The sequence below is a fragment of the Eublepharis macularius genome, chromosome 7 (assembly GCF_028583425.1).
Source record: "Eublepharis macularius isolate TG4126 chromosome 7, MPM_Emac_v1.0, whole genome shotgun sequence".
NCBI classification, from domain to species: Eukaryota; Metazoa; Chordata; class Lepidosauria; order Squamata; family Eublepharidae; genus Eublepharis; species Eublepharis macularius.
The window spans coordinates 111,473,740-111,485,223 of record NC_072796.1 but is presented as its reverse complement, the minus strand read 5'-3'; the positions used below and the strand labels follow the sequence as shown (position 1 = coordinate 111,485,223).

The window sequence follows — 11,484 nt, the reverse complement described above, 5'->3', positions numbered from 1 at the left end:
AGGGTGGAGTTTTTGAGGCATTTCCCAGGACCCCCCCTCTTTTCCTTACTTGAAATCTGTGTACAGTCCAGAGGTGGGGAGAAGACACATAGATCCATTTAAAAGAATGCAAATGCTCAAAGGGAAACATGTAGACTTGGTGGCGCTCCATGCACTGCATGGAATTCATTTCCACTGTGTTTGATTGGTGTTACTCCCCAGTAAATATAACAAGATTGTAGACTTACATGCTCATAGAAGAACACCCCCTCCTTTATATAGACATGCAAAATAAAACAAAAATATATTTTTTTCCTGAGGAGGGAAAAAACACTTCAAAACCTGGAAATGTAACTGTCCTTTAAAGAGTCATGCAGCCCGCAAAGGAAGAATTGGAAAACAAATATTTACACTAACCAAGCACCAGATATTTTTGAGGAGAAAAGGGTTTTTTTATTTTGAAATACACTTTTAAAAAGATATTTTCACTCCCAGATTTTTTCTTGTTGTTGCTGTTGTTACCAACATGCATTTGGCAAAGAAGTAGGAAACAAACACCATACACACACCACGTTCTGTACAGAGCTCTAAAATGAGCCATAATGTTATCTACAAGAGATCCGCCTGCGATCGCTCCAAGTGTAGGCTGGGGAGAAAGGTGGGAACAATGTCCTCCCCCTCCTCATCTTCCCCAGAGAGTCTGGCTGGAGGTTTGGGCCCCTACCCGATCTGTGTGCCTGTTGCACAGGCTTTAAAGGTTTATCTACAGTCAAGTCCTGTAGTCAGAATTAAGCTCCCTGCGGAGATTCTCGGCTGCTCTAGAAGTCCTGCCGCGGGGTGTGAGTTAGACTGTGCCTCCGGAGATCACAGTTTCGCCTGAATACTTTGCCGCACTGCTCACAGTTGTAGGGCTTGATGTCTGTATGGGTGAGAAGGTGAGTTTTCAGGTTACTTCTTTGATTAAAGGTTCTTCCACATGTGGGGCATTTGTGTGGAGATTCCTGTTCAGATTTGAAGCAAGCAAAGGATTAAACCTTTACAAAACTACTTGGATTATCGAGCTTTTAAAATATATTTTAAAAATCTCTCATTACACTATACCATCACCACCACCCCACCATGATTTTGGCCTCTGGCTACATTGCACAACCAACATGTCAGTGAAAGCCTATGATGGCAACCCCTAAGTATTCTTACTCAAAAGCAACTGACTTCTAACTAAGGTTGCACGGCACACTTACTTGGTACTAAAACGCATAAAGCTTACTTCCAATTATACATAAATAGGCTTAGGCTACCCACAGCATTCAAGATTGCTTTCTACTCATAAGCATATTTACTCAAAAGCAAATTATGTTGCACTGGGGAGACCTGGATTCAAATAATCCCTCAACCACAAAGCTCGCTAGGTGACCTTTCATCAGATAATCATTACAGGTGTTCCACTCTGTTACAGCAAAATTAAATGGACATCCAGTTAGAGATCAGCTAAATTTATTCCCACATGAGCTTTCTTGAGTCAGAACTCACGTCATCAGATGCATGAAGCGTACATATCCATAACAGATATTTTAGCAGAACAAAATTTGAGTCCAGTAACACCTTAAAGACCAACAAAATTTTCCAGGGTATACACTTTCATGAGTCAAAGCTCACTTCGTATCTCTCACCTTGTATCTGACAAGAGCAAGATCTGGGTCCAATAGTACCTTAAAGACCAAATAAGTTTGATTCACAAAAGCTTATACCCTGGAAATTTTTGTGGTCTTTAAGATACTACTGGACTCAAATTTTGCTCTGCTGCTACAGACTAATATGGTTCCCTCCTAAAGATATTTTACCCGGTACATTTATACTTTGGTTACAGGCAACAAAAAGGTGCACAATGTTACAAAGACAGGTCACTGTGAAGCAATAACCAATCAAATTAATCCATTTAGAATGGGTGAGGATGCATTCATTCCATAGATTTCTCTGCCTTATCTGTTCAATGGGGGAGGGAGAGGAACAGCAGTATTGCCCCAAACTTCTGGGGGGGGAGGGGAGGCATTAAAGAATGCTAATAGGGCATTCTTGCCAAAGTTTGTTTAGGATTGCTGCTTTGGTTGGAAATAAGGAGTACTGGGATTGAAAAGAGTTTGCTTCCAAGTCAACGTGTTTGGGTTCCAGGGACAAGTAACCTAGATCATGACATTTTATAGCCTGATCCTCTAGAAGTTTAGTCGGAAGTTAAGTCCTGCTGCAGTCCACAGGACACGCTCCCTTCCTACCTGTGTTTTAAGCTTACGGCCTTATCTGCGGGGCCAAATATTCCCGTCAAGGTCAGTTCCTCTCACCCTATCACATATCAGGATCTCTGGGATCTACAGAAAAATGTCTCTCACTAATCCTTTGGCTTCCAAGGGATACTGGTCTCATCTCTATCGGGGAGAGGCTTTCGGCAAAACAAGTCCTTGCCATCAGAGACTTTCAACCAGAATGCACTTCTAATCAGGCTGTTTTATGGGCTGCCAGAATGCTGAATGAACCTTCCCAATGATTCCAGAGCCTGTGCATGTTTACTCAGTAGTAAGTCTCCACTAAGTTCAACAGGGCTTTCTCTCAAGTAAGCATACACAGTTAGGTGAAACTAATAAAATCCCCATGTTTTGCCTAAGGAATTAATCAAATCCTTTTATATACTCCTACCAAAATGCATTAAATTTATCTAAACTAGAAATTAAAAGTTCAGGGTTGGTAGTGTCATCTATAGACTGTAGTCAGGGCAGGGGGAGAGGTATTCCAATTCAGAATCAAAAAACCAAACTCTTGATACACTGAGGGTTTAATTTCCCACTGAGTAACTTTACACCCATATCAACAGCAGGAACCGAACTGCTCTTTTTATGCTGCTCACGTCCAATGAGTTGTGGTTTTTAACTATAAACCACCTTCAGCAGGACTCTGAGGAGCCAGTATTCTAAATAAATAAAAATAAATAATAAACTTTAAGACTGAAGTAAACTGGCTAAAAGCGATCAGTTCTAACCTTACCTGCATGTGTAATGTTTTATGAACTGCTAGGGTCCTGGACTGGCAAAATCCTTTCCCACATTCCTGACATTTGAACGGTTTTTCTTTGGAATGGATATACCTGGAAGCCAATACAGGTGTTCGGAATCAATACCAGTAGACCCTTCAAGAACTCCCAACAACCATAGCCTCTCCTGGCTCAAATCCCTGAGAAAATTAGCCTTCTGTGTACAGCTGAATTGTGCCGCAATTCCCCCACCCCTCTTGCCCACCCCTTCTTTCCAGACACAGACATAAATTTCTCTCTGGTGCTCTGCTGTTGTCCTTTTCTTTACTAATACAAGTGGAAGGAAAACTGGGTCCTATCTCAGTCGATGTCAGCAGAAATGCTGCCATTAACCTGGCAGACCCAACAGGATGCAGCCCACCATTTGTGTGTGTTTGTGGGGGGAGATATTCTTGGATCTGCCAAGGTGAGCAATAGCAGAAAGGTATTTGTATTTTTACAAACACGTGTTCCTTTGTATGTAAGAGAAAAATTATGTATTTCTCTGAATCTGTGGTAAATATTTGTTCAAGGAAGAATACTCCTCCCTTTGATCTACACTTGCTAAAGTATGTTTGCAGATTTTTTTCTGCCACTTCCTTACCGGATTTCTAAAAAGTGCTACTGCTGAAAATAAGCAGAAGGATGCAGGGTCCCTGTTACAAAGCTACACTGGTGGGTTTTTTTAAAGCAACATCCAAAAATGTTTGAGAGGCCGAAAAAGGAAGATGGGGCTGTTTGATTGGTGGCAGAAAATGTTTCTTTTGGAAAGAGATCCAGGCTGCTATTCCCAGCTCTGTCAGAAAACGAGTTCCAGCTGAAATCCATGGGGCTTGATTCCAAGCAAGTCAACCCCACCTAAGCCAATGGGATTTCCTGCCAAGGCAATGGTCCTTTTCAGATCAATGGGACATAGTTCCAAGTCAATCAACTGGACAACATCCCCCTCCTAATTTAATTTCCTTGGAAATAAATCTTACCCATCACCAAAAGCAACCATCATTCAACTAGTGGCACCCTAGGATTTATACTGTGATTTCAGTTTCAACACCTTTCCCCATATATCATCATTTGACCTTTGTAGGTAGGGTTGCCAACTCTGGTATAGGAAATTCCAGAAGATTTTGGGGGTGGAGTCTGGGGAGGGTGGTGGTCTGGGGTGGGGGAAGGAGCTCAGCAAAGTATAATGAGTTCAAAGTAGTTGGGTTTTTTCCCCAGGGAAAGTGATCTCTTTATTGTGTGGTTCCCTTGTAATTCTGGGAGATTTCTGGAGGTTGGCAGCCCTAGGACGGGCCAGTCTTATTCTCTGCACACTACAAATTACAGACCGGAGCCTGAAGCTGAGAGCTTCCCCAGCTACACATCTGCCTGGAGCAAGTCCCAAGGAGTTCAGGCTGACTGACTTACTAGGGTTGCCAGCTCTGGGCTGGGAAATGCTTGGAGAATTTGGGGATGGAACTTAGGGAGGGGAGGGGCAACAGCGAGCTATACCGCCAGAGCCCCCCTTCCATTACGGCCCTTTTCTCCAGAAGAAGGGGCCAGCGGGATTCCGAAAGCCTCCCCCTGGAGTTGGGCAACCCACGAGTCCCGCGTGGATCTGCGGCGACTTCCCCGGGGCCTGCCCCGGCTGGGGCGCGCCGCCTTTGGCCTGACCTGTGGTCGCGCAGGTGGTCCTGCCTCCGGAAGGCCTTGTGGCAGATGTCGCACGTGTAGGGCCGCTCGTCCGTGTGGGTCCTCTCGTGGATGAGCAGGTTGTAGGACTTGGTGAAGTGGCGGCCGCAGAACTTGCAGATGAACTCCTTCTTGGTCTTGGAGGGCAGCCTGCCGCGCGCCGGCTTGCGCTCCGGGGAGAGCTTGCCCAGCGCCGCCGAGAGGGGCCCGCCCAGCTTGGCCAGCTCACCCTGCGCCTGGGCCGCCGCCTGGTGCGCCTTGGGCGGGTCCTCCTGCGTGGCGGCCGCGGCCAGGTTGGCGAAGTCGAAGCGCGGCCGCTCCTTGCGCAGGGCCGGCAGCACGTGGGCGATGGCGGCCGCCTGCTTGGGGTGGAAGAGGTGCGTGGCGAAGGGCAGCGCCGGGAAGGGGAAGCGCTCCACCAGGCCCTGCGCCGCCGCCATCTCGCTCAGCGCCGAGCAGCGGCTGATCTCGGCCGGGCCGGTCCCGCCGGCCGTGGCGGCCGCGGCCGCGGCGTAGCAGCCCAGCGTCCAGTGGTTCATGTGCATGGTGTGGACGGCGCTCAGGCCGTAGAGGCCCTGCAGGTGGTCCACGGCGGCCGGGAAGGTGTTGACGGCCTGCAGGAAGGAGTAGTTGGTCAGCTGCAGCGACGGGTGCAGCGGGATGGGCGCCGGCAGGGCCTTGCTCCCCATCGTGCCGGCCGGGCCTGGCGGGGCCTAGCGGTCGGGCGCCTCGCTCCGGGAATGCGGCTCCTGAAACACACAGGGGAGGGGGGAGAGACGCGGGTCAGTCGGCGCCCAGGCAGACGAGGCGCGCGTGCAGTTCCGGGCCACCGACCGGCTGGGCCTGCAGAAAACAGACGGTGCACAGTTGGGAGCACCGCAACGGCAGGGGGAGGCCGGCGCACGTTAAAGAGGATGAACGAAGAAAAGCATTAATAACCCTCATTATTGTTAATATTACAGATCAATAAGCTTGAAAGGCAGGGGAACTAGGGCAGGAGGGAGGCGACCAAACTTGCTTCCGAGTAAGCCTGCATTTTGCCGGCCTTAGCCCCAGAGAGGCGGGCAGGTGGAAACCACAGACACAGAGTTTGTGTGGGCAGGAATGCGAAGGCCAAATGTTTGATCATCGTAACGCAGAGTGAGCTCCTCCAGGCCTGCGGTGGGGGCGGCAGTCGGGGCAGAGCTGCATCCAGGCAGGAGGTGCGGACCGCGCAGCGTGCCCCCCGCCCGAGTTTCCAAAGGAGCGTTCTGCGCAGTGGCGAGCGCGCAGGAAGGCGCTTCGAAAGCGGGACTGGCTTGTGGGCCCTGCCCGTTGATGTCCTTGGCGTCGCTCAGGAAGCCCGAGAGACCTTAAAGCGGCTTTTCCCCTCAGTCCCAGTCGAGGGGTTCAAGGGCTGCCCCGGCTGGGCCAGCGCCTGCTGCATGCGCCGAAGTGGGAACTTGGAGGCTCTCGGGGTTAAATCCCTGACCTTCAAGAAACGCTGCAGGCCCGCCCTTGATGTTCTGCAGCGTTTCTTTCAGGGAGAGAATTCAAACAAAAGGGAAGGGAAACACAGATTCCTTTTCTGCGGAGGGATGGAAATCAAAGCGGGGACGAAATTTGGACGCAATCTCCCCCCCCCCGCCCGCTTTTTAAAACGCCCGATCGGCTAAAAGTTAAAACGAAGCTTCGGTTTGTTGGGTTCCCACTAGGTAGAAAACATGTGCAGGTGCTCTGATGAACCGCTTCGAGGCTATGCAGTCCGGCCTCCGTGGACAAGGGTTGAGCGACGTTAAAACGATATCCCGGTTCCAAGGACTTTTGTACAGCCCGAATTTGTGTGTGTTTATTCGGAAGGACTATTGACTGCTGAGGTCTTACTCCCGCGTGAGTGCGTCTAGGAAATCAGCGTGTTTGGGTGTGTGTGTGTGTGTGTGTGTGTAGCTATGCTCTCCCGGGTACTTCCCCAATGACTGGCTTTCACTTCAATGCCCCTGGGATCGTGGCCGGATCCTTTCCTTCAGTGGTTTTTCAGCAGCAGCCACCCCCGGCTGGCTGTGCGCTCCTCGAATCGGGAGCGAGAAACGCAGGCGCCTTCCTCCCACATCTCTCTTATGTCCGGCATTTTTCGATCGCTCGGCTGGGCCCAGGGGTCTTTGCGCCCCGATCCCGTCAAGTCCTGCTGTGAGTAACTGCCTCTGGAGGCCGGGCTGTCAGCGCTTCGGTCCTCTTCGCACGTCGAGTTTTATTCCCAGGAAGGGCTTCTAAGCGTTGGGTCTGGCTCGGAGGGCTCCGGGTGCGAATGGCTTTTGAAGTCGGCTGCCCTCTCGTTAATTGTCGGGCCGGCCTCCCGGGGAGAGAAGCCAGGCCAGGCAGCCGGCGGGGGGGGGGGGGGGGAGCGGGAGCGCTTGCCCTTCGGGAGGCGTCTGGGCTCTACAGCGCTGCCCGCTTTATTCGATCCGGAAAGCTTATTTTTCTTCCGTCACCAACAACTCATTTATCAAGATAATTGAAAGAGAGCAAAGCAACACTCCCCCCGCTTCCCGCCGCCTCGGCCCCGCCAGCGCTGCAGGTTCTAAATAAATCCAGAGCCCTTCCAGCTGGCCCAGGCCAGAGCGCCACCCAGGAGGGCTGCCGAGCTAGCGCTCCCATCCGCCCCGGGGACAGCGCGGCCGGGTGGGGGGCGAGGGGCCCCCGGACTAACCCCGCGCCCCGCCACACAGCCCAATGACTCGGATGCACTCCTGCTCCGCCGCAACTCCAGTTAGGGTCGCTGGACGGGGAAAAGCCCCAGGCACAGGCCTCGGCTCTTGATGGGCTCCCCGCGGGCTGCGCAGAGTTCACACGTGCGCATCAGCCCCCGGCTGGGCCCCGATTCAGGCCGCCGGGCCAGGGAGGGGCAAGAGGGGTCCCAACACCTCCCTCCCTGCGAGTCTAACTTGGCAGGCGCCCTCCGGCCCCGCCGAGCGGGTGAGACTGACACTCCCCCCCCCCCCCCGCCGCCGCCGCCGCTTTGCGGCCATTTCTGCGCCAGCGACTCGCCTCTTGCTCTGCTCGGCTGTCTCGCTGCATTGGGAACCTCAGGGCAGCGTTTGGAAAGAAGTGCGGGAAACGTGATACTGCGGGGGGGGGGGGTGAGATGAAAGAGGCAGGAAAAGCCAATCGGAGCTGCAACTGAAAGGCTGCTGGGACGGCCCGAGTCGGCCACATCTGGTGGGTTCTCCCTCTCGCTCGCGCTTTCCCTCACACACGCAGAAAAAACCCAAAACGCCTTCGGATGCTCTCTCCTAGAGCTGCGCTGCGGCTGAAAGGCGCCCCCCCCCCGCCAAGATCAAGTCTCTATAGGAACCAGCACCGGGGCCGCTGGAAATCTCCATGGCCCAGAAAACCGCGCGAATATTTGTACCTGTTCTAACCAGATAATATTGGGGGGAGGGGGTGTAGGTAAACCCCGTTGGCTCATCCATATGAACTAATCCGGGTTAAGGGCTCTGGCTGCAGAAAGGGAGGGGGTGACCCAGGCCTCCGAAGAAAGCGGGGGTGAGGGCTCTCTCCAAGGTCTCCTAAGGCGCTGGGTCGAGATGTGGCTGAAAGGGGCTGGAGCGCGGGGGATCTCCTTGGAAAGCACCTCCTGCTATTGGCGCGCCGGCTGGGCCTTGGCAATCCAGGCAGGATGCTTGGGGGGAGGCGCTGGAATGCGCTCCGGGAGGGCACCCGGGGAGTTAATGAGCGGTGTGTGACAGTCAGAGGGTTTCACTCAGCCCGTTCAAGCGAAACTATATGCTCCAGCCCGAATCAACTTTCCCACCACTCATCACTCCTCCCCTCGACAGCTCCATAATCTTGGCGTGCCCTTTTCACGCATACAAGAGAGAGCCGCATTCGGTTAGAGGGAGGCAACACCAGGCCAGGGTAAGAATGGGCTTGAAATCGACGGTCAAGTCGTAGATGAATGTGGCTTGGATCATCATCATCATCACCGTTAAATTATGATTTTATTGGCGTTATATTTATATGGATCTTAGGAGATTGCAGACTTCCAGGGGATTTTCCTCAACGAACAATAATATAACTACGACCTAAAGCGGGGGAAAGGCCCTCTCTGCTTCAGTAGTTCAGAAGAAGAAAAACTGTACATGCGCTTCAGCACCAATGGGAAACCTTTCCCAGAGATAAAATCCTTTTTTCAGGATCAGATGGTCATAGAAGCTTCCGTTCACTATTTAAATCGTCCTAACGCATAACAGCAGACTGGGGATTTTACGGTCTGCGTGCGAAGCGAATTCCCCCTTTGCTTCCCCCCCAACCCAACCCCCCCCCTGCATGTACACATTTACTAGGAAGCCAGTCCCACTGATTCCTATGGGGCTTGCTTCCAAGCAAGCATGTGCGGGATGGATGCGCTTCCAGCTCAGTTTTCCCTCCTGCTGCTTTCAAAATGTCTCTCGCCTCCTAGACAGATGTAAAAACGGAGATCAGGAAGTCAGTTTCGTTTATTTCGGCAGGAACCGATTTCCCACCCGCGCGTTTCGGATTCTGCTGCTGGAAGCGAATCCCATGGGAACCAACTGAAGTTACTTTCAAAGTAAACTCATTAAGGATTGATTGGTCGATAAAACTGAGATATTAGGCCCTTTACATGAACTTGGCCGTACTTATTCAGATTTTTTTAAAAAAAACGCATTCTCTCTTGAGCTTCCCTCTCCGACCATTATTTCGTTTCTAATTAGATTTAGAGTGAAATATAATAGAAAATTGTCTGCCTTTTGTTTGGCAGAATCTTTGATTATTTTTTAAATAGAAACGGATTCCACTGCAAGAAGATTCCACACAAGCTGTTTATGGCCGCCTCCTAAAACTGAACCCCTACGACTCGACGCTGAACTCGTTTGTTCAGAAGTATATCCCACTAGCCAATAGGATCTACAAACCCACCTTTACGGGTTTTTTTAAAAAACCTGTGTGTGTCCAGACTTTCCAAAAAACACGTGTTCACGTTCTTTTCCTAAGCTAATTTCAGTTTGCTGGAAAACTGACAAGCATAAAAACACATGCTTTTAAAAAACATAACATATTTTAAAAGATTTATAATTCTACTTAATCCTTACCAGAGTCTTTAATTTCCATTAGGCAGGGTGCTCAACCATCAAGAACGGAAATAGGTCAAATATTATTATGTATTCTCTACAAATAGTATCAGTCTTATACAAAACAACTACAACTTTCTATTGCCCTCCCACAGAAAGTGAAAATAAACTCATAATTCCTATTTAATCGGTCTTTTAGGTTGCGATTCTGAACCCTCGTTCTTTTCCCTTGAAGTCAATAGGACCACACCACAAAATACTTTCACGAGCCAAACTTGGGAACTAGAAAGGGGAAAGGGAGAAATTAGGCCCCCCTCCTCAAAAGTAGTCATTTCCTTGGACCGGCAATCTGGGTGCGAATCAAACACGGATGTTCTTTAGACACCCGACCACTGCCCTTCCCTCTCCGAACCCTTAACCGAATTAAGGCCGGGGTCTACATAACAAGCTTCTTGCCGAAGCGATTTTTGGCTGGAGTTTCAAGTGTAAGGGAAAGCGGCGTTTGCTTTGATACGAGAGTGAAACCAACGGCAACTGCCGAGTGGTGTCGGGGGGGTTAGTAATATGCTTTCCTGGGCCGCCGCCGCCCCCCGTTAGAAGCGTTGTTTGGAGAGGGCACCCCTTCCAGACCGCACCGCTTTTCTCCTTGGCCCGCCCCGAGCCTTCAGCCTGCTTCGGCGCCGCCAAATGCTTATCTTGCGCGGAGAAGGGAGCACGCAAGGAGAAGGCAAGGCAAGGCAAGGGGGCTGCTGCCCTCGAGGCGCGCGGCGCGGCCAACGCGGCTCCCTGCTCAAGACACCGGAACGGCGCATTTCAAGGAGGCCGAGCCCGAAAGACACCCGAGGCGCGACGGGGCGCCAGAACGCAGCGGGTTTGGGGCGGAAAACCGACCTGCCCCAGTTCTCATGCGAACGGCAGAGGTTCAAATCGAAAGTAAACCGGGGGCTCTCTCTGCTGGCGGGGCAGCCGAGAGGCAAAGCCCAGAGCAGCCTCGGAGGTAAGCCCCTCTGCGTTTCAAGGCGCTTACTCCCAAGTAAGAGTGCCTAGGACTGCAGCCTTAACCATCCTCAACCTTAAACCGCCCCCCCCCCATCCTCCGGTGGATGGACCGCGTTTCGTTTTGCTCTGGTGTGCTGGAAGAGCCTATTTCGGGATCTTGTAAACAGAGAACTTTGTGGGGGGGGGGGGCGGGGAGGGGAGGAGAGATTCCTCGGGAGCGATTCTGTATTTGGAGGTATTTTCTACGGCTGTGCTCAGAGCTTCGTCATGGCTGTTCCGGCGGCTCCCTCCTTCCTGCCTCGATTCCTCAACAGAGATGCCTCCCTCGCCAGGGCACATTTCGGGAGCCTTCGCGGGCGTGGGAAAGCGACTTACCTCCCACTCGCGACCTTCTTCCGACCAAGCTCGCCCAGCGATCCTAGAGCTTTTGCGGTGCCATTAGATCCACGCGGAACTGGCGGAAAACCCCTCCAGGGTTCAGCGAAGGCGCTTCTCGCATGTTACGGAAGGAGGACTCGGAGAGGTCAGTTCGGCAGCGAGCGGCTGCTCCGGCCTTCAGGAGTTTTTCTCTCGCCGCGCGGAAGTGAGTAAAGTCCCCTTAGCTGGCTGGCTCGGATGAGCCTGTGCGGACCTTCTCCCCAGCCGTGCTTCCTTTCGAGCCGCTCGGCTCCGGCGAAGTTTGATACGAGTCTGAGCCTCCCCCTCCGA

The 11,484-nt window shown here is 51.9% G+C and overlaps 1 protein-coding gene across 2 annotated transcripts; it reads right to left on the bottom strand.

The window, feature by feature from the left end:
* Positions 1 to 407: 407 nt before the first annotated feature.
* Positions 408 to 11,484, bottom strand: OSR2 (odd-skipped related transciption factor 2). Of its 2 annotated transcripts, none has more exons than XM_054986045.1 (4): positions 11,152 to 11,484; positions 4,691 to 5,457; positions 3,013 to 3,112; positions 408 to 980 (listed from the first exon to the last, which is right to left on the bottom strand). In XM_054986045.1, the coding sequence occupies exons 2-4, from the start codon at positions 5,395 to 5,397 to the stop codon at positions 798 to 800; spliced, it is 990 nt and encodes a 329-aa protein (XP_054842020.1). In that variant the 5' UTR covers positions 5,398 to 5,457; positions 11,152 to 11,484; the 3' UTR covers positions 408 to 797. The 2 variants fall into 2 exon arrangements, with proteins under 2 accessions (XP_054842020.1, XP_054842021.1); XM_054986046.1 differs by having other exon boundaries at positions 408 to 898.

Coding starts and splice junctions, on each gene's coding strand:
- OSR2 (XM_054986045.1), bottom strand. CDS start 5,397: ATGGGGAGCAAGGCCCTGCCGGCGCCCATCCCGCTGCACCCGTCGCTG. Junction 3,113..4,690: donor GACCACCTGCGCGACCACAG/GTCAGGCCAAAG, acceptor ATTGGCTTCCAG/GTATATCCATTCCAAAGAAA. Junction 981..3,012: donor ATAAAACATTACACATGCAG/GTAAGGTTAGAA, acceptor AAATCTGAACAG/GAATCTCCACACAAATGCCC.